General features: G+C 36.2%; 4 protein-coding genes across 4 annotated transcripts; 1 reads left to right on the top strand and 3 right to left on the bottom strand.

Moving 5' to 3' along the window:
• Positions 1 to 147: 147 nt before the first annotated feature.
• On the bottom strand, positions 148 to 4,748 carry LOC131782423 (cyclic nucleotide-gated channel rod photoreceptor subunit alpha-like). The gene is made up of 2 exons (XM_059099158.2): positions 4,148 to 4,748; positions 148 to 1,304 (listed from the first exon to the last, which is right to left on the bottom strand). Exons 1-2 carry the CDS (start codon positions 4,746 to 4,748, stop codon positions 148 to 150), a joined length of 1,758 nt encoding a protein of 585 aa, XP_058955141.2.
• A 1,854-nt stretch (positions 4,749 to 6,602) lies between these two features.
• Positions 6,603 to 7,866, bottom strand: LOC131782447 (uncharacterized). Its single transcript, XM_059099181.2, has 2 exons — positions 7,765 to 7,866; positions 6,603 to 7,531 (listed from the first exon to the last, which is right to left on the bottom strand). Exons 1-2 carry the CDS (start codon positions 7,857 to 7,859, stop codon positions 6,853 to 6,855), a joined length of 774 nt encoding a protein of 257 aa, XP_058955164.1. The 5' UTR covers positions 7,860 to 7,866; the 3' UTR covers positions 6,603 to 6,852.
• A 56-nt stretch (positions 7,867 to 7,922) lies between these two features.
• Positions 7,923 to 15,727, top strand: LOC131782438 (ubiquitin carboxyl-terminal hydrolase 46-like). Its single transcript, XM_059099172.2, has 11 exons — positions 7,923 to 8,033; positions 8,116 to 8,193; positions 8,280 to 8,493; positions 9,393 to 9,473; positions 10,222 to 10,412; positions 11,172 to 11,248; positions 11,553 to 11,636; positions 11,817 to 11,949; positions 12,807 to 12,871; positions 13,238 to 13,316; positions 13,930 to 15,727. The coding sequence occupies exons 1-11, from the start codon at positions 8,031 to 8,033 to the stop codon at positions 14,029 to 14,031; spliced, it is 1,107 nt and encodes a 368-aa protein (XP_058955155.1). The 5' UTR covers positions 7,923 to 8,030; the 3' UTR covers positions 14,032 to 15,727.
• A 231-nt stretch (positions 15,728 to 15,958) lies between these two features.
• LOC131782440 (signal peptidase complex subunit 3-like) lies at positions 15,959 to 20,484 on the bottom strand. Its single transcript, XM_066161083.1, has 5 exons — positions 20,286 to 20,484; positions 20,112 to 20,182; positions 18,917 to 18,996; positions 17,820 to 17,935; positions 15,959 to 17,016 (listed from the first exon to the last, which is right to left on the bottom strand). Exons 1-5 carry the CDS (start codon positions 20,426 to 20,428, stop codon positions 16,875 to 16,877), a joined length of 552 nt encoding a protein of 183 aa, XP_066017180.1. The 5' UTR covers positions 20,429 to 20,484; the 3' UTR covers positions 15,959 to 16,874.
• Between the last annotated feature and the right edge of the window lie 53 nt (positions 20,485 to 20,537).

Below are 20,537 nucleotides of genomic sequence, written 5' to 3'. Positions count from 1 at the left end.
TCTCTTTTCAGGATACAGAAATATATCGGTGATTCCTGAAACGAAGAGGATATAAATCTCCTTAATCCCTAAATCTTTACCCCTGCATTTAAATATTGCTTGATAACCACTTTTTTTCCAAGTTTCCTCTCTCATAGACTCCTAGAGCTATCGCGATCTCCGAAGAAGCCTTCTTCCTCGGATCTCAAGCAACTTTCTAGCCTCGGGATATTCCGTCAGAGCCTCGAGCAGATCTTCTTTTGACAAGCATAGAAGTTCTGAATATCCTTCGGAGCGAACGTTTGCGGTTCGACGATTTCCAGTGTTCGATAAATTTAGGATGCTTATTTCACCAAAATAGCTACCTTCATTCAGTGTAGCGATCACAGTTTCTTGATCGTCCTGTACAACTTGCAGTCGGCCACTGCTCACTAAGTACATCTCTTTTCCTGGCTCACCCTTTCTGCAGATGAAATCACCAGGGGAGTAAACTTGCGAGCGAAGTTTCAAAACGATCTCTTTCAACAGACCAGGCTCTACATCAGCAAAGACTTGTACTCTTTTTAAAGTTTCCAAGTGAACCTGTACTGCTATTTCAGTTCTAAGCGGATGAGGCAGTTTACTGAGAACATTATCGCGGTCCAAAGAGGACTTTTTTGTTCCCCACATGTAATTAAACCACGAAACAACCCTCTTTTGCAAATCGTCGTCAATCTCGTGAAAAACTAAGTACTGTTTCACAGCATCAGCTTGTGCTAAGAATTCTCTTCGCACATGTAGCATGTGTGTTATCATGCTTCCAAACTGCCCAACTATTGCAGCAAACACCAAGAATCCAACCGTTAAATCGACCGTCACAAAGAAAAGTTCTACGTCAGTCTGGGGTGGGTTTTCCGTCTCACCCGTTGTGAGCATTCTCGATGACCAGTACAAGCTAAACAAATACTGTCGAGTTAGAGAATCGAATCCCGGTGAGGTTAAGTCCGGGTAAACCCAGGTGTCCGATCCAAATCCAATCCATTTTGACAACAAGAAGTAAAAACAAGCGTTCCAGTGAAAGATCAACAAAACCATAGCAATTAAGGAGCACAGACGAAGAAAATTTGGGAATCTTGAAATGGTCTCGATCGTGGCCCTTAATTCTAACAGGCGATGCAGACGCAGAAGACGATTGAATCTCAGAGCAACCAAGTTGATTCCAACCTCGAGGTAGAACAGGTCCAGAGGTATAATTGACAAGCAGTCTAATTTAAAAATTATTTTCTTCGTGTAATTTCGATGGAGTTGCTTCGGATCTCGAACAAGAAGTCCTCGTTCCATGAAGCCTACGAAAGCAATCAACATCAAGAATTAGGAAAAAAAGTAACGCTTAAAATTTCCATTGGGTGAAATTAAAAAAATTGATCAATGGTCTTGGTAGCTCCTGAACGTGCGCAATCTTTTGTTTTGTCTTCACATATTTACACGAATGAATAAATTAGTGGGAAGTTCCTAATGGTCACAACAACTTCTGAGCTTTTTTTGTGAAAAGGAAATTGGGTACAAAAAGTTTGACTGAAACAGACTCCAGAATATACTTTTCTGCCATTTTTGATCAGTTACGTCATTTAACTTTGCCGATAAAGTTGTGTAGACATTCTTTTTAACCATGTTTGACTTTCACTCGGCGTGAAACGAAGTCTGTTGATCAACGAGACCGTAGATAGCATTAGCATAGCAATTAGTTGCATTCAACTAGTTAAGGGATAAATAATTAATACTAGACGGAACTTTTTCATGGAATTTAACGTGCCGAGAGTTACCCGAAAATATCTTTAACCTCCAATCAGGAAACCTATGAACAGTCGCCCCCCCTTCCATACGAGAAAAAAATTGGGATGGGGCCTTCCCAATCTAGTGAGCAATACACAGTGTGCGATATGATCACCTAGAGTCATTTTCACCTAATGATTATTAAGGCTTCAAAATCGACAGAAATATGCCAAGACGTTTCCCAGAAAGTGGTACACGAGAGGAAAAAGTGCTGAATCCTTCGTGAAAGATTTCGCTTTCAGAGTCCACTAACTTAGCTGCTAAGAACTCGTTGGCGGTATTGGCTAAAGTAGTTTCAGATTGTGAAAAGCGTCTCGCATACTGTGATACAACTAGGATCAGAGGCAATGCCAAAAGCGTCATGTGAATAAACAGGTTAGGAGAGATGAAAGTTGTCTTTAAAAAGAGATGCTGTTCATTTTGTCTCGACTGTATAACAAAACTTATCCGAATTTCCCGCGAGAAATCGAATCTAAAACCTTCGGATTTCGCGCATCGATACTTTACAGAGAAATCGTTGACGAGTCAAGCATTTGTTAAGTTTATATAAGTGGTAAGCGGCCCGCCAATTCAGGATTAGCAAAGTCAATAGTGTCCTGAGTGGAGATAAAGATTAAGAAAGATTGATTGTCTGTTCGGGCTCAACCGGTTAATAGGACATGTTGAATACTCGTCACAAGTGTTGGGTGGGACAAATTTAGTGCATGTTTCTATGCTTGTTTCCTAAACTTTGCTTTTCACGTGCTTGCAACCATCAATTATACGATCATTTCCCTCCATTCTCTAAAACTAATGATAGATTTCTGGCGCCGAAAGAAGTCTTAACAACCAATTATCAATTGTTCGAGTTTGTCCTGCCCTAAGGCGTAGGGCGCCCGTTTGTCTACATTTATTGTACAACGGTACAGTACGATAAAAAAAGCTACGATATTGTTCTTCTTGAAAAGAAGGCATAATTACAATTTTCAGGGCCAATAAGAAATAATTCACATCTTTAAATTCTACTTTTTGAATTGGTGTTGTTTTAAACCTTTGTTCCGCTATATCGGTGTATTTTATGGTGTGTTATGTCTGTGGAAATCAGTTTTCGAGCACAACAAAAGCCGTTAATATGGCTATCTTATCGAAATTGTCTGGTGCTAATCCAATTTACGTTAGCGCAACCCACCAACCTAATTCTTGAGGTTTTTGTTAATTTCCCATCCCATAGGGGTGAGGAATGAAAGCTATTAAAACTTGCGTAAATGCTGGTTTTATGCAATTTTCAAGGCGTAAAGTTTTAAAGTTTTATAGTTAAGTACATCTGACTTACTACCACTAAGGGAAAAAGCACCCATATAAGCGACTATTTTGAATGAAATCACTATGGAAAAAAAATTGACACTTTGCTAACTGAAAACAATCATAGATCTTTCAGAACTAGTTGGTTCATTTAAGAATATTGCTTCACAGAAGTAAGACTACGTGAATTTATCAAGAGTCGAGACATTTGTGTTTTGTCTACTATCTCAGAGTTTAAAATGTAACCAAAACTACGTTCCATCAGTAAAACGACTTTTCGTTTGATGAAGAATTGAGAGTAGGCAACGCTACTTTTCAACATCGCCAAATTTACAACTTTTAATTAAATTACCTACGAAGGGAAGTGAGTAATTTTTTCGCATTTAAACGACCAAACCATCTTGGCTAAAAAGAATCTTTTCGTTTAGAAGGACTTAATATCACAAATCGTTTATTTGTTAAATGTAAAACTATAGAGAAAACTGTCACGGAGTAAGGGAAATTTCTTGTACGGAACGCTCTTTCTACATTTCGAAGATTTCATCGTTGTTTTCAATTATACAATCATAATAATCGCAGTTTTTCCGGCTTAGTTGCTGCGAGTGTTAACTTCTGTTGTTATTCAAACTATGAGCCTTTTTACTTTAAGTTAATAGCAGATTTGGCGACAGAGTTTAAGACAATAAATAATTAAGGATTTTTTTCCCCTAACAGCTGCAGTGAGTTAATAACGCAGAAAATTTCCCTTGACTCGACTTGGAATCAGAAGGCTGAAAACAGTGCTTGTTATTCTAACAGTTTGAATTAGAGAGAAATGCTACTCGTTGAAGTTGCGCTAAGGTTGAAACACAAACTGATCAAAATATATATTTCAAATAGAATTTTAGCTTAAAATTAACTACATTTATAACTTCTGAGTAATTGCAAGGGCTGTGCAAACTGTATCAGTGTCAGACCATTCTATTCCGAGCAGTTAAAGAACACGGAAAGAAGCGAACATGTTGCCATATTTTTTTGAAAAACACTTTGGCATGCACATAAAGAAACGAACCAGCTGTCGTAAGGAGCTGCTTACCTGTTTTGAATTGTATCACCATATCCACGATGTAGATGATATCTGAGAGGTAATCCAAAGTGAGCCAGAGTGATAAAGTGTTAATCTGAAGGTCTAAAAACGCTGTGCGCGCGATGATGAAAATCCAGTTGTACAGTACAGATATCGTTACGATTATCAACCAACAGTAATGTAAAGATCCTGAAGGATCTATCACAATCGAGGAGGCTGAGGAATCCAGCTTCCTGCTGTTTCGTGTCACATGCGAGGGACCGGCCATTTCTAGCTTTTCGAGGAATGAATCTACGCGCGGCGTGTTTTCGGTTCTTTTGGCACGAGTTTTGTTGAGCCATGAACTCGCGAGTTGTAACGTTTTCGCGACATGTACCATCGCAGAACCAGACGACTTTTCATTGCTTTCTTTATTCGCGTGGACCTCGTTGTTTCCGATACCTTCTGCAGCTGTCCTGAAGACCTCATGAACGTCTTCATCTTCTTTATCGTCGGCGTTTTCAAGTGCCTGAAGTTCTTGATTAAATACATCTTCATCCTTTTCGGCGCTAACCTCTTCGTTTCCAGTTGACTCAGTTGTAACAGAGTCCAAAAACTCCGAGCTGTTCATTGCCGGAGAGACGAAGACTTTTACTGTTTGTTCCATGAGTTCTTAAAGGATTATTTTTGGTTCTTAACACATGGCACAACAATTAGAAATTTGCGAAATGGAGCCGATTTTTTTTCAAGCAAAGTGATTTTTTCGTTTTCCTAGGAAAGACAACCTTGAAAAAGAAATTCAAACCTTGACCTCAGAAAGCAGCACTCAATCCACGTCCCTCTGTCCTTTATAGACGGCAAACTAACTCTTAAGCTAAGGTTACAAAATTAAGTTCTATGTAAACGGAACAGTTCTTCACGTCGCTACGAAAACAAGCTTAATATCGATTGTTTACAGCATAATAGGCTACAACTCCCGAGGCGAGAGCAGATATGGCTTTTGTTTACTAATCACTTGAGATAATACAGTGTTCTTTTCAATAGATAAACAAAAAAGCCGCAAAGAATAATCGATCGGAAGCAGTGCTAAATAACATCTAAACTACGTTTGATCGCATCGATTTCCCTGTGTTTGAAACAGAAATCAAGATCTTAAAACGACTTAAACAGGTTGTTTGAAATGTTGCCTCTCTGGAATTATGTTCATACCGTGCTGACAAAAGTCGGTGGAAAGTTTAAAACAGAAAATTTTTAAAAATATATACTTAAGTATACACGATGTCTTAAGACGCAGAAATGAATCAGTAGGGCATGTAAACGGCACAATCAAAAATCATACTTAATCAACGACGGAGAAGTGAAAATTCTTCGATCGCAAAAAAAAAAAAAACGTCAACATCGTTTCTTCATTTGGTTTACTTGATCAATACCTGGAAGGAGGTCCTTCAGAGACCCAGGCACACTGTATTTAAATCCATCTCATTTTGAACAATGAACAGCACATAAGTACCTCTTTATTAAACTCTTAGAGAGGACTTTCGAGGAAGTCATGTGGTTAATTATTACAGCTTAGGCTGATGTGCGTAGTTTTGCACAGAATAGCTCAGCGTGGGTCTTCACTTATACGGTACTTAGTTTTTAATTTAAAATTGCCATTTTCACATTGTTTTTTATTTTCGATTCGGTCTTTTTGTAATGCATTCATAATGTTCAATAAGCCACATTTTAATAACCATTTCTTTATTGGTGGTCTCTCGTGAAAATTAAAGTACGAGTGCTTCAGGATGGGAGTTTGAAAAATTTCTGCGATGCTGCCCAGCGAGCATGATAAAAAAAAAAACCAAAATCTGAATATCTTCAACTCTGGACAAACCGGACGTCGCTTAGTCTCACAAATAATGGCATGAGACAGGTCTAACATAAATATAAGTGATCTCTACTTTTGATTCAGTCATAAAATTATTTACATCTTTTCCTTGAGCAAAGTTAACTACAAAGTAGAAAATATATTTGTGGCGTTTTTAAGTAGGCTTTGAAAATAAAATAGAAAAAAAATGAACACTCGATTCTCTCAGGTTTGAACCAGAAATACGCTTTCCAGGTGTATTTCATCAGTCAGCAAAATGTTATGCGATGAGTTACGGAGCACTACAAGTGAATTTTTACGAAATGGTGTCTTTGTCATCAACTTCCCATAAGACGCGTCCAGTGATTAAAGAAGGTTCGTCCCTTGCCCAAAACTGACAAAAAGCAGACAAACCAACCAACCAAAAAGCAAACAAAAAAACAAACAAACAAAACAAACAAACAAACAAACAAACAAAACAAACAAACAAACAAAACAAACAAACAAACAAACAAAACAAACAAACAAAACAAACAAACAAACGAACAAAACAAACAATATGGATGCACAAGAGAAGAGAGACAGTTTTAAGTTTTTCGTTATACTTTTTCTTTTACAGCAGTTATGATGGTTAAAACGTTTCTTTTTAACAAAGCAGTTTTTATTATTTTCTTTAGGCTTTGGGGGTAATAGATATTTCTCACAATAGCTTCAACACCAAGAATGCACCACACTGTAAAAATATTCCCCAGGTAAGGGAGTCAAGTTATTTTAATTCAAAATGAATCAATGGTGTTAAAAATCACATCTTCCCACTCAAAAGATAACTTCTATCACTTACGTGCCCTTAAAGTCAGCCCTCTCTAGATCATTTTACCAAATCTATCATTCAGATATTTCCAATCTCAATGATAGCATCCACTACATTCCCAGTCTTCCGTAGACATTTTATAGCAAGATTTCTATCCACATTGAGCTGCTTCACAATTAAGTCAATGTCTGATTGTTCTAAGTCATCTTCACTCTCAGCTATTTCTCCAAATGCTAGAAATACAGCCTTATTAAAGAGCATGTCCTTTATATTGTCACATGTTGCAATTTTACCTTTATTAATAAGTTTAAGTTTGGAAACAGGGATGCTCAAGTGATCTGAAATAATCTGTAAAACTGAACTACCATTGTCATTTAGCGACACCATAAGTTCACTCTTGACTTTATTGTGTTTGATATAAATTTTGATGGTGTGTTCTTTGGTGCCGTTTGCAGAAAATTCTACATCCTTATTACTGCTTTCTTTCATAGAACCATGATTTCTTTCCCTGATATTTTTGTCATCTGCTTTGTTTTCAATAGTGTCGTTGAAAGACAAGCCATTAGAATATTCTTGTATTGCATCTCTCACATTGGCTATTCCAGCCATGCTACTGTTTTCCAAAGAAAGTAGACTTGAAGGTAATGAAGGAGTTTGTAACTCAGTTGATGATGTACAAACTTTCCTTCCATTTACTCTAAACTCCAGGCAACTTGGTTTATGGTTTGGCCAGTGAAGCAATTGACACTCCTTGGAACTAAAAAAATGGGATGAATTGAAATGTCTTAAGTTGTTAAGGACAGAAAAGAAAAATAGGAAAAACATCAGTCGTAAAGTTAAGAAAAAATGAAAAAATATGTTCAGGAGTTGAATTAGTAAGAAAAATCCTATGAACTGTGATTAATTCGCCGTTTTTACAATTTGTTCGATAAAGAGAGGTAATGGAGTTCGGGTGCAAAGAAATGTGGCTCTAAAAATCATAATATTTACCAATAAAATTCTTGCTTGCAGGCCGTGCATCGTTTCATAAATCTTTGTTTACTTTTGCAGTTCGCACAGACGACAACAATCACCAAATCCGCCATCTTGATTTCTTAGCCGCCAACAGAGGTCGAAAAAGACTGGTGACTTTTCAGTCATGCGCACTCATAACTTGAACTTTATTTTGGTTTTCAAGTAATTGCAAATCGAGTTCTGACTGAGTTCAAAATATTGTGTGGGAAATATGGGCTAAAGAAATGGGTTGAAGGACAATTATGGTAGGAATAACTTTTCTCTAAAGTGTGTTATACAACTGTGTGAAATTGAAATCAGTTCAATCGATGGATTCCACATTTGCAGGGTGCCACCGCTTCTCAGTTGGAGAAGGACATCGGTCATGAATTTCCGCAAAATGAACATTATTTTGGCTTGGTGAATGTAAGTATGCTCGCATTCTTTCGCTCATTTTAGAGACAGACACCAGACTAAGGCGCTGATATGTATTTTAAACTCCTTCTCTGCAGTTTGGAAACACATGTTATTGCAATTCAGTTCTGCAAGCGTTATTTTTCTGTCGCCCGTTCCGCGAGCGAGTTTTGGGCTACAAACCTCTTTCCAAGAGGAAGGAATCGTTACTGACGTGTCTGGCTGATCTTTTTGGTAACATCGCTTCGCAGAAGAAAAAAGTTGGTGTTTTGGCGCCCAAGAAGTTCGTAGCTAGACTCAGGAAAGAAAACGGTGAGGAAAAATTTAATTTTTATGATTCTGTGTACGTGGTACGCGTAGGAACTGCAAGAAGCTGTTTTAATCAAACAAACTCGTTAATTTCGTACTTTTGATTATTTTCGTGCAGTTGCTTTTCAAATCTCTATCATGCAATTGCTGAAAGATCGAAAGGATTTTAGCTTGAAAAAATAACGTAAAAATGATTTAAAAACTGATTTAAGGTTCTTCGCCTCTGCAGCTAATGAAACCGTACCAGTAGAACATAAGTAAGACTTTTGCTGACCACGCAGATTTCTTACAATTTTTTCTTTGTTTTTTCTTACTTTTGTTTTTACAAAAGTTAGAAATCTGATTACCTTATTGTCAATTTGATTGTTGTAGCTTCCGGCTTCCAGGAAGTTCTAAGAATTTGAATGATTATTACATGCCGGTAATATATATGATGCAAAGTTGCCTTGTCAAAATACCCTTTTGATTAATGAAAATTCAGATTAAACAGTAATGCATAGTTCTGGAAAATAAACTCTGATAAGTTTTTATTCCCCAGAACTTGGCATTGATGTCAACTGTTTTTAAGCCAAATTGCAAAATAAACTATCACAACTGGCCATTATTTACTGAATTAATTTATGGGACAATGTGATTCTAAGGGTGACAGATGTTAACCTATAATTACACCAGAAGTCAGAAAAAAAGTAATGAATTCCCTTCTTCTAATCATGTGGTAAATATCACTCATATAAGAGTATTGTTTTGTTTACAACAAGAAGTTGTCATCTTCAGAGACACCAGGCTACTTTTGACTGAAAAGATATCTGCTGATATAAATTTAGTCTCATTGATGTAAACTTTAATGTTTGAGGAAGTAAAGGTAATATTTTTTAATAATAACTGGCACATATTTTTCACAGAACTTTTTGACAACTACATGCAACAGGATGCCCATGAATTCCTTAATTATCTTTTGAATACAATAGCAGATTTGTTACAAGGTGAGTTTATTTGATGCACGAATAAATTAAAGTTGTTAATGATTATAACTACTGATATTTTGTTTTTCTTTGGGGGTGAGGGGAAGGAAGGGAGGGGAGGCTGGGACATCTGGTGGTCTCTTGATTGAACAAAGGACTTCAGATCAAACGTGTTGCCAAATGTTTAGGCTGTCTCCACCTAGGAGTATGTACAGGGGAACTTTCAGGCAAGTGTATAAAAATGTTTTGAGGTTAAATGTGATTGAGTAGCAACCCAACCAGGGGGATGCGAGCGGCAATTTTCTTGCTCATTTCCCATTAGTGAAGCCACTCATTGGTGGGCCAGTGGTGTGAGCTCACCTTTTTGTTTTCTTATATGGATGACAATATTATCATTCTTGTTTCTGAGAATGTCTTTTTGTCATCAAATAAGTAGTTGTCTAACAAAAATGTTAATTGTAGTGAGGAGTGTTTGAATCCCTGGTCTGGTATTTTTGGCATAATTTTTTGGCAATAAGATTATACAGTCCTTCAATCTTCGGGTGTGATCCCACTTACTTATTACTGAGATGGAAAGTGATTTAGACCAACAGTAAGAATCAAAGAGGAAAATACTGTTTGGAGATAAACAAAATTCTCTCGACTAGCTTGAAAAGAAACGCAGTTTTTTGAGAATTGACTCTTGGATCTTTGGCATACATGTACAAATAAAAGGGTTAACAGGGTTCTATGATATATTTTACCATGATCTTTTATGTCTTAATTCAAGGTGAAAAGGCAAAAGAAAAAGACAAAGACAAACACAGCAGCACCAGTAGTGTAAGCAGTAAAAGTAGCGTGTCTTCTGCTGGAACAACAAATGGAGGATCACAACAGAATAACAAGACAGAACCTACCTGGGTTCATGATATCTTTGAGGGAATTTTAACAAATGAAACAAGATGTCTCTGCTGTGAAACAGTTAGTGAAGCCTTTTTATTCCCAAGATCTCACCAATTAGTCTCCTTACTGTCTGCCTTAGAATTCTTATGATGTCAATTCAGATAATTTGGTGTTGAACCTACTTACACGTATAATAATTCCTTATTTTTCTTTGTTCTCATCACTTGTCTGCTTGATATTATATTGATATTGTGAGGAGAAATTATGTTTTGGTCACACATGGGACTTAACAGAGTTAAATATTTGGTGGTCTGATAGATTGGTATTTATGATGTTTGCTGCTGTTGGATGACAAAGATGAATTGGGAGGCTTGATGAAAGCAGCCAGAGTCAGAATGATGAAAGTAAAACGGTCACTGTACTTGAAATTGGCAGTATTTTTACCACAAATCATAACTGCAAGCAGCTATTACCTTTTTATTCAGCAGTGTCCTCAAAGAATGAACCAATACCATCATTGTGGAGCTCGCAGAGCGTAGCCCCATAATTATACAAAATAGTAGTAACCCATCAAGCCAAAAAAATTTGGATGTAAGACAGGACAACTGTACAAGATGCTACTTTTAACATGCATGGTCAACTGTACCGCAGGCACACCAACGCCATGGCTTTGTTCAGTGGTCCAGTGGTCAGTGCACTGGGCTCTGAGTCGGACAACCCGGGTTTTAGTCCTGGCCGGGGCAAGGCGTTGTGCCCTTGAGACGTGCAGGAAAGAAAAATGCGAGCTCTGCTTTTAGGCTTGGCTAAATCTATATATGAAACTCCTTTTGATTTTAGGTCAGTAGTAAGGATGAATCATTTCTGGATCTTTCTGTGGATGTGGAACAAAATACTTCAATAACACATTGCCTTAAGTAAGTAACATTTTCGCCAAATTGTTTTTGTAAAGAACTGGTGGTCTCTAAATAGCTACTTTAAGCCTTGTAGTTTATCTCTTAAAATCAGCCATATGTACCCTCAACCCACATAAGTACAGTGTAACGAGCAGAGAACAGAGGTTGTTGTACATGTACTGTAAGTTATACTTCTAACAAAGATAGTGAGTTATATAGAAGTTGTATATCAAAATGTATTTCAGGTCAAGAAGGGCAGTTAGTAATATACTTTAGATAAATGTAGTTTTAACCTTGAATTTCTTCTTTCTTTTTTTATAAACAGAGGCTTCTCCTCTACCGAGACACTTTGCAGTGAGCATAAGTACTTTTGTGAAACATGCTGTAGTAAACAGGAGGCACAGAAGAGGTAACTCATTCTTACCAATAAAAGGGCAATTGCTGTTACAAAGGCCACATATGCAAAACTGAACAATTGGATTAGAGGGTGGTGGTAAAGTTAGTACAATCCAGGATTTTATTAATGCAGATTTGGCCATCATATGTCTATAGACCTGTATAATGCTGTCAATTGTGATTTGTCTTCCAGGATGAGAGTGAAGAAACTACCAAAGATTCTAGCACTTCACTTGAAAAGGTTTAAATACATGGAACAGTTACAGAGATATGCAAAGTTGTCATACAGAGTAGTGTTCCCCTTTGAACTGAGACTCTTCAATACAGTGAGTACAACAGAATTATAATCATTGTGAGTTCCTATGGTCTTAAGTAGACAGAGGTGTGGTGGTTTATTGGTTAGGGTGCCAGACTCTGTTGAGACCTTTGGGTCATTGTGTTATGTTTTTGGGCAGGACACTTGCACTTCACAGAAGAGAGTTTTAGATCCAGGTTTGGTGTGTTAGTTCCAAGCATCAAATTGTGGTTGGCAGTTTGAGTTTAGAAGTTAGTGGTTCTAAGATTTTCAGCTTGTTAGATGGATGTTCACTTTCACCTGAAAAAAGTCAACATGGTTGCTGCCATCCTGAATTCCACAAAAAGAGAATTCACCTCACATACATTTACAGAACATACATGAAAAATTTCGAACAGGAAGAAGAAAAGCACAGATGGAGTTGACCTTCCCTGAAACTGCCTTGCATGAAGTTCAAACGTGGACTGCTGGAGTCTGGTCACATAACATGACTCCTAGTGATTTGCAGTCACACATATTCAGAAAAAAAAACATGGATCTGAGACTTTCTTATACCTCTCTCCATCCAAGTGTATTAATGAGTAGCTAACTGTCAGGGAAGCCTGATGAAATGCTGATGGGGGTGAGAGGGGTTTTTTTTTTTGGGGGGGGGGGGTTACCTGTAATGGACTGGAATCCCATCTAGGGGGGAGCAGCAATACTCTACACTGCAAGATGCTTCAGAGACCTGGATAAGCTTCAGCTGGAGAAAAATTGGTCTTTAAGATGCCCAAAAGACTAAGAATAATTTGTTTTGTTTTGTTTGTTATTTTTTTGTAATTCAAGACTTAGGGTATTGAGTCAAATATATTCAACAAATGCAATGTATTGCATGTTTTTTTTTCCTAGTCTGATGATGCAATAAACCATGAAAAACTTTATGATCTTGTTGCTGTTGTCATACATTGTGGCAGGTGAATGATTTCTTCTGAAATTCACATCTTCTGTATTTTCTGTAAACATTCAATAATTCTCCTCACAATTTCTGGCGAAAAAGTTATACAAGCAGGTGAAGTGAAATGAGAAAATTATCATCAAGAGAAGTTGTATAAAATGCCAGATTCTTGTGATAGCCCGGAAACATATGTATCAATGATAATCCCGTAAGGACATAACTCTTTGCACCATAGGTTGTAATAATTAGCGAAACTTGTAATCATGTCACTTAGATCTGTTAAGTCTGTAAAGAGGTTTAAAATTTTTCTGCTAGTACTTTTGGGTGCTGACTTTTAAATTGCTGTTTAGTTCATGGCATATCATTTTTAATTTTGTTATTTCAGTGGACCAAACCGGGGACATTATATTACTATTGTGAAAAGCCATGGCCTTTGGCTTCTCTTTGATGATGATATTGTAGAGGTTAGTGCACTACTTGGAATGGGGTTGTTGTTGTCATTTTTAAAATACATTAAATTGTTTTCAGGTGACAGTTATTTACAGGTATTTCCACAGTAAACAACTTTTACATTCATGTATTTAGGAGCCCAGTGTTCACTACTTAAAAATGACAAGGCAAAATTTGAGATATGCTGAACTTGAAGTTTATCACATCAACAAGTGCTTCACTGAAATCCAAATACACATATTCACTGAAAAAAGCAAAATAGAAACCAAATCAACAACAAACAAAAAGGTCCAATCAGTAAAAACAGATCAATATTTGTATGCCTTGTTCTGTTGATAAACTAAGGAAAAAAACCTAACTCCACAATAAAAACAAGCTTAACTCACTTGAACTGAAAACCATGTGCTTAATGAAAGTCTATATCCTTAACTGTCACTATGATACATCAAGCATTTTTTTATGACCCAATATCCATGAAAAGAATTCAGTTCCCTGCTAATTAGGAGAAATTAAGGAATTAACAACATTTTTATCCTTTCATCAACTTGAGAATTTTGAGCTACTAATACCAGTTTGCCATAATCAAAATACCATTGACCTTTTTAACTATTATTTTGCTTTCATCAGAAAATCGAAGCTCAAGCAATAGAGGAGTTCTATGGTTTGACATCAGAAATCCAAAAGTCTTCCGAGTCAGGCTACATCCTATTTTATGAAGCAAGGAGTTAGATTGAAAATAATGCTACTAAAATGTATTTCTAAGTACTAATTTTTAAGGGACTTTCAGGTGTCTTGGGGCTCAAGACAAACATGATCCAATAAGGCACAGGCTGACTTGGCAAAGGTGTTGTGGACAGATATTGTCCACAGCACTTTCACTAAGTCTAAGTCATCTTTTTTGTCTTTTATTAAGCCTTTAAAACCCAAGATCAGATTGTAAATTCTCCCATCTAACTGGTACACATTTATGACACCAGTTATGAGAATTTGGTGTTAGATCAAGATAAAAACTTCTGCTTGATAAGCCTAAGTATTGTCATTGCCTGTTTCCAGGATAAAGTATGGGCAATTGTAAGGAGAAGTTACATTTCAATCACTTCTAGGAGTTTAAGGGTTAACCTGAACTGCAATTCAAACCTCAAATTATGTTTTAGGAAATGCTTTTTCTTCTTCTCTCTCCTTTGTCCTTTTCATTTTTTTTTTTCCTGCAACATTCTTGTAAACTAAGATACTTGAAAAGTGTCAACAGGTTAAGTGCTGCAAGAGTGGGTTTAAAAAAAAAAAGGAAATTTATCACAATTTATTTAATCTCAACTTTGGCACAAGAGACTAGTGTCTTCTCTTCTCACATCATTAAGTTAGGCATCCAGTTTGGTTTTGTCTCCAAAATGCAGTAGACCCAGTTCCCTTTTAGCAATTTCTAATGAGCTTTAGGCACTGGTTACTGAGATTTCTGCGAGCACATGTAGGTTACAAATACAGAAGATCTTTACCCATTAGGCAAGTTAATATTAAGTTAGTCTTGAGCTCCGAAATACTCTATCAAGTAAATTCTGCAACTGTTTTGATAATCAGGAAGAATGTGTAATTTTTTTTTACTCTGATAGGAATTGTTTTCTTGTGATAGGTAGCTAGCTTTGGATGTCAACTGTAAAGGACAGTGGCTGTAAGATAAATTGTAATCAATCAAGCATTCAGTTGACCTGTAATGCTACATTGTAAATTTTTTTGGTGGCTGTTGCTTGGTATTCTTATGTCTTTCAAAACTTGCAAACTCTGAAGTTCAAAACCCAGCAAAGGCAAGAAGTAGTGGTCCAATTTCTATCTTTGGAATTGTGGAATTAATGTACAAGTAACAGAGAGAGATGTCGTTCATCTTGTCACAAGCATGGGATGAAGAATGAATTATGCTTCCCCTTGAGGAGTCAAACCTCAAAAGCTGAGATCTTTAGATTCCATGCTCTAATGCTCATTGTTGCATTTTTTTAGAGAGCCAGAATTCCTTGAAGAGATGTGTAATTTAAAATATTACACTTCCCACAAAACTTTGGTGTGTTTCAACCTTTAAGATTGGAAAGGTAATTCCTCAAACAAGAGACAACACCTTTCTTGTTACCTTATAGTGAGAATCAACTGCTAAGTAGAAGTAATTCTCAATGTTGAAAACTTATTTTGAAATTTCATTTCCTGTCTGTTGTGTTGTATATCAGAATTTTAAGGAGAATTAAAGCTCTGATCACTCTTATCAAGAGTCTCAGTTTGCTAGTTATTATGAAATCTTAATATTCATCAGTTTTAACTTCAGAGTTTGCATTATGAGGTGAAATAACTACAATCAGTTCTGTGATATCATTATGCTGTTTGAGAATGTATCTTGCTGTACAGTTTTAATTTCTATGAACGTGCAATAAAGTATAAACCATCATGTAGCCTGCTGTACATGTCAAGGGTGTGTTTTACTATGAATACACAACTCCATATCCTGTTTCCAAAACATGATGGATGACCCACTTTCCCTCTATCAGCTACAAAAAGGGTTGAAACATCATGCATGTTATAATGGGTGATCCAGCTTTGCAAAATAATTCTCAAGTCATTTTATGCATTAATGAACTGATTTTTTTTTTAATCATGGGTGATCTGGCTTTGCAAAACATTTCTCTCCAATTATTTTATTCATTAGCAACTTTTTAAAATCCACTTTGTATTATTGTTACTTCTATGCAAGTCAGAGAAGACCTCTTCTTGATGCTGATTAATTTTCATTTATTTAATTTTTTGAGACAAATAACTTGTGGTGAGGTCACTTCTCTGTGGTTCAGAACCTTTTGTCAGTACATGAACACCTCATCCAGTGCAGGAGGTCTTTCTGATACAGTACATTGTTGTAAAACTATTTCAATGGCTTTTATGTAACATATTACACTATAATGACACAAGACGACTTAAAAGATAGGATGCCAAAACAATGATAAACCATAGTAAACTTTAGCTGATTGAATGAGATCAAAATGGACTTTTTAACAACACAAATACAAGATCAGGGAACTTGAAAATAACGTCAGTTGTAGTGCTAACATGCCAGAGAACTTTCACTACTAAGACATAAATATGAAACAAAACTTAAAAATATCATTCAGGTTAATCATATGGTAAACATAGGGCTCAACCACTTCTTACAAAATGGGAGCCTTTACTAAAGTTGTGTGTATAATGAAGATAGTGCTAGTATTTTTGAACAAGGAAACTCTGTGGGCTGGTTATTTATACCAGGTCTAACCCAAACCCCAGTTTTATACACCAAGTGGGCCTTACATAATTATTCTCTAATAGAGGGTTGTTCTCATTACACAAATGTCCTTCCACAGATAACTTTTGGCCTTCTTGACAATGATCACAAAAATAAATGTTGAAATAGAAGATTCAGCTAAATTCAAGAAAGTTTAGAATGTGGTTTTGTTAAACAATGGCTAAACTTTGTTGAAATAACTGGCCCTCTATGTAATAGGCACAACTTCAGAGTGTTTACTCTTGTGGCATTTGGACTTAAAATGCCCACCAATTAAATAAGTTTAGTAATCAAAGCCAGCCCTGTTGACAGTGTATTCTTCTGGGAAGTCGAAATAAAACTTGTTCTCTTGGCTTATTAAAGGCAGAATACCAGCATTTGGGATAACATTCCATGATAAATAGAGGCTGACATTCTTGTTTCCCCTGCAGAAGGGTAAAAACAGTTTGTTATATTGTGTTACAATACTTCTACAGACTTAGCTTTAACAGAGGTGAGAAAAATCCAGTCCTCTTGACAAGGGCAAATAACATTTTCATCGCTACTCAAAGTTTTTTTTTTAATGGATTCCCCAAAGTTTTAAGAGCTAAAATATCTCATTTTTAGTCAGTAGTGTTCCAAAAAGCAAGTGAAATAATCTCACAAAAAATTTTGGAGAAGTTACAGAGGTTGGGTTTCACATATTACTAGTAGCTACAGTTGTACATGTATAATCAATACAATAATGTAAATGAAGAAAAATTACACGCTTCTGGTTGACTGAAAATGAGTGCATTCTCAAGTAATATGAGTGCAAAGTTGAAACATGAGTACAAATTTCAAACAGCATGCACATGCTTTCAAAATTTTGTCTGGCTTGGCTTGGCTTGGCTTGGCTGTACGTTATTAACACGATTTCAACATGATTACATGATAACATGATTTCTCTTGCAAATTTGGTGTAATGAGCACTTGTAAATTTTTCAGGGCCCACAAATTGCACTTGCCCTACAGGCTTATGCAATTTCGTTGTCTTTGAAAAATTTGCTTGTGTTTCTCAACACCAAATTGCACTCAAAATCATGTTATTACCAATACTGATTGTGATGATGTAGTGATAACACAGTTGTGGATTTTTTTCTTTTAACATTTATTTTGGCAATAATGGTGATCCCAAAAACACTCCTTATACAAATAACATCCAAGCCTGGCTTTGGCAGAAACCTTTTCTTTTTCAGTTTGCACTTACTTGAGTCCAAGACCATCATCAAAGAAGTAATACTTGGTGTTCATGCCGTGATAGTGTAGAACTGCACTGTCTCCACGCAAGATGATCTTATCCCAAATCACAACTTGGTTAAATTTCTGAATAAGAGAATTAACAAGAAAACATTCAAATTGGACTGGTTAATGTAAAGGGAATAAACCCCAAGACTGACCAGCATCTAATTTCTCCTTACAGAAATACTGCTAAATCATTCATGAAGATCATGAGAGTAAAGGTAATGATCACCACCCTAAGAAGCTTTGATTCTTAAACAAATTCTCCTTATCAGTACCAAAGGAAATTTATAGAGAACAGAACAGAGGATATGCATACTGATGTTATGATGTACAGGGTTTAAGTTAGCTGAGAGAATTAACCCTTTACATCCTAACATCAGTATGCATATTCTCCATACTATTCCCTACACGTTTCCTAAGGTGTTGACAAGGAGAACTTATAAAACAGTCAAGAGTTTCTTTAGTTTCTGATCACTTCCCTAATTCTTGTGTCCTATAAGTGAGGTTTAGGAGTGATGCTGTAAGGAGAAATTACCATAAAAAAACCCGCAGATAAGCTGCACCCTGAATTTAACAGCTCAAATTTTGGAAAAAAGTTTTTTGAAAGAAATAAAAAGAAATCCAAAGTTGAGTCTTGAGAATTCTTCTTCATCCACTGTTCATTGAACGTTAACTCACCATTAACATTGCAATGGAAAATACTTCAAAGTCTTACCCACAATTTTAGCACTTTAACACAATGAACATTATTACTACTGACTTTGACATATGATTGATCTTTTTCTGGTATTTGTTGACAGGAATTTCTTCATTCAACACAGTTTTTCCATAGATTTTTGCATTGCAACAAGAACATGAGCAGAACATTTGAAGCTTGGTAACCAGGCATTAGATTGGCAGCGAAAGTATCAGTTAACGGACATTGGCATAGACATCAATGACACCTTTTTCAAATGTTCCTGCAAATAAGCTGCACCCCTAATTTCTAGTGAAGATTTTTGGAAAAAAGGTGCAGCTTATCTGCTGGTTTTTACAGTAGTCAAATGCCCAAGACAAACTTACATTATTCTTTGTAGAGTACTCCGCTGTTAAATAAAGGAATAACTGTTTTACATTCCAGTTGAAGATACCCTTCATATCTGAGACTCATTAAGGAACAATTTGGTTATGTTGATTATTCTTGCAGATGAAAAATGATCCTTGATGCCTTTAGATGGATAATAATCAAGCAAAGAATGCTGCACTTCCCAAACATATGGCTGCTAAAAATAAATTCAAATAGATTGATAAAGAAGAAAAAAGGGAAGTATGGGTTAAATTTAAGTCAGTAGACACCCCATGGAAGCTGAAAAACTGATCAAAACTAGTGACAGCCACTTGAAGGAATATTTGATCAAATCACTCATAAGATTTAACCCTTAGTTTTCTAGCATCAGTCAATGTTTTCTCCTTATATATTGAACATTCTCTCTATATTTCCTATAGTAATGACAATAAGAACTTATCTATTAAACAATTAAGGGCTTCTTAAGGTGATGATCACTGCCTATATTCTCACTTCTAAGTGTTTGAGCAATGATACCATGAGTTCCAAAGAAATAAGATGCTCATCTCTCATACATTTCTTTCAGTTTTAGCTGTAAAACAAGTTGGTGTTCAATAAAATAATGTCCTCTAGTTGCAATTGTTCTTTTTGTTCCCTTTTTGTTTGAAAATTTACAGATATTGTAAAAATAATTCCCTTAACCCTTTCACTCCCACAAATGACCAAAACAGAATTTCTCCTTCCAAAATCAACACAATACCAAGCAGGTAGATGATGAAAATAAAGAAAAATATCAATTATGGGATAATTAGTTGAGCCAATACCAAATTCTCTAAACTAACATCATAAAAATTGTATGGTAGACAGTAAGGAGAATTAAAAATCAGATCTTGGGAGTGAAAGGGTTAAAATCATCAATAGGAATAAAAACATTAAATTAAGGGTTTATAGGTGAGATTGGAACCAAAAATTTTACCATGGGGCCTCAAATCTGTCTGCTAGCCTTAGATCTGTGTCTGCTTGCGAAGCAACAAACAGCTCTTAACCATATAACCATGGTAACCCAACATCTAAGTAAAATTATAGGTCCATTTAATCTTGTGGGGATGATGGGGGAATGATCGGGGGGGGGGAGGCGGGGGAGAAATAGCACAACAGCACAATGCAACCACACAACATGTACAGAAAATTAAAAGGCAAAAAGGATATCTGCTTCAAGGTCAAACGTTATAAATCCCAAGTCATTCTTTTCCTTAGAAACACTGAAGTCTTGAACATTTTTACTATTCAAAAGATCAAGAGGAAGACACGTGTTAGAACAAGAAACCCGAATATTCTGCCATTGTCAACGATCGACGATCAGGTCGTAAAGACATTGATACTCACACCAAAACTTTCTTCGTCTGTAACTGAAGAGGGGCTTGATGAGCTTTAAAAAGCGTCGATAGGAAACATAGGAATGTCAGGGCGGCGAGTACTGTTAAAGTAAACGCAAATATAGTGTTTAAACGAGAAAGAAATGTGTTCATTTTGTTTCTGAGCCGAATTTTTTGTTAAATTCGGAGTTGTAAACTTTTCATTGGACAGTGGCGTTCGAGTCAATGAAATGCCCACGAGTCTACAGTTTTTTGATGACAG

Source organism: Pocillopora verrucosa, chromosome 14 (genome assembly GCF_036669915.1).
Source record: "Pocillopora verrucosa isolate sample1 chromosome 14, ASM3666991v2, whole genome shotgun sequence".
NCBI classification, from domain to species: domain Eukaryota; kingdom Metazoa; phylum Cnidaria; class Anthozoa; order Scleractinia; family Pocilloporidae; genus Pocillopora; species Pocillopora verrucosa.
The sequence above is the reverse complement of the archived record's forward strand: the minus strand, read 5'-3'. Positions and strand labels throughout refer to the sequence as shown.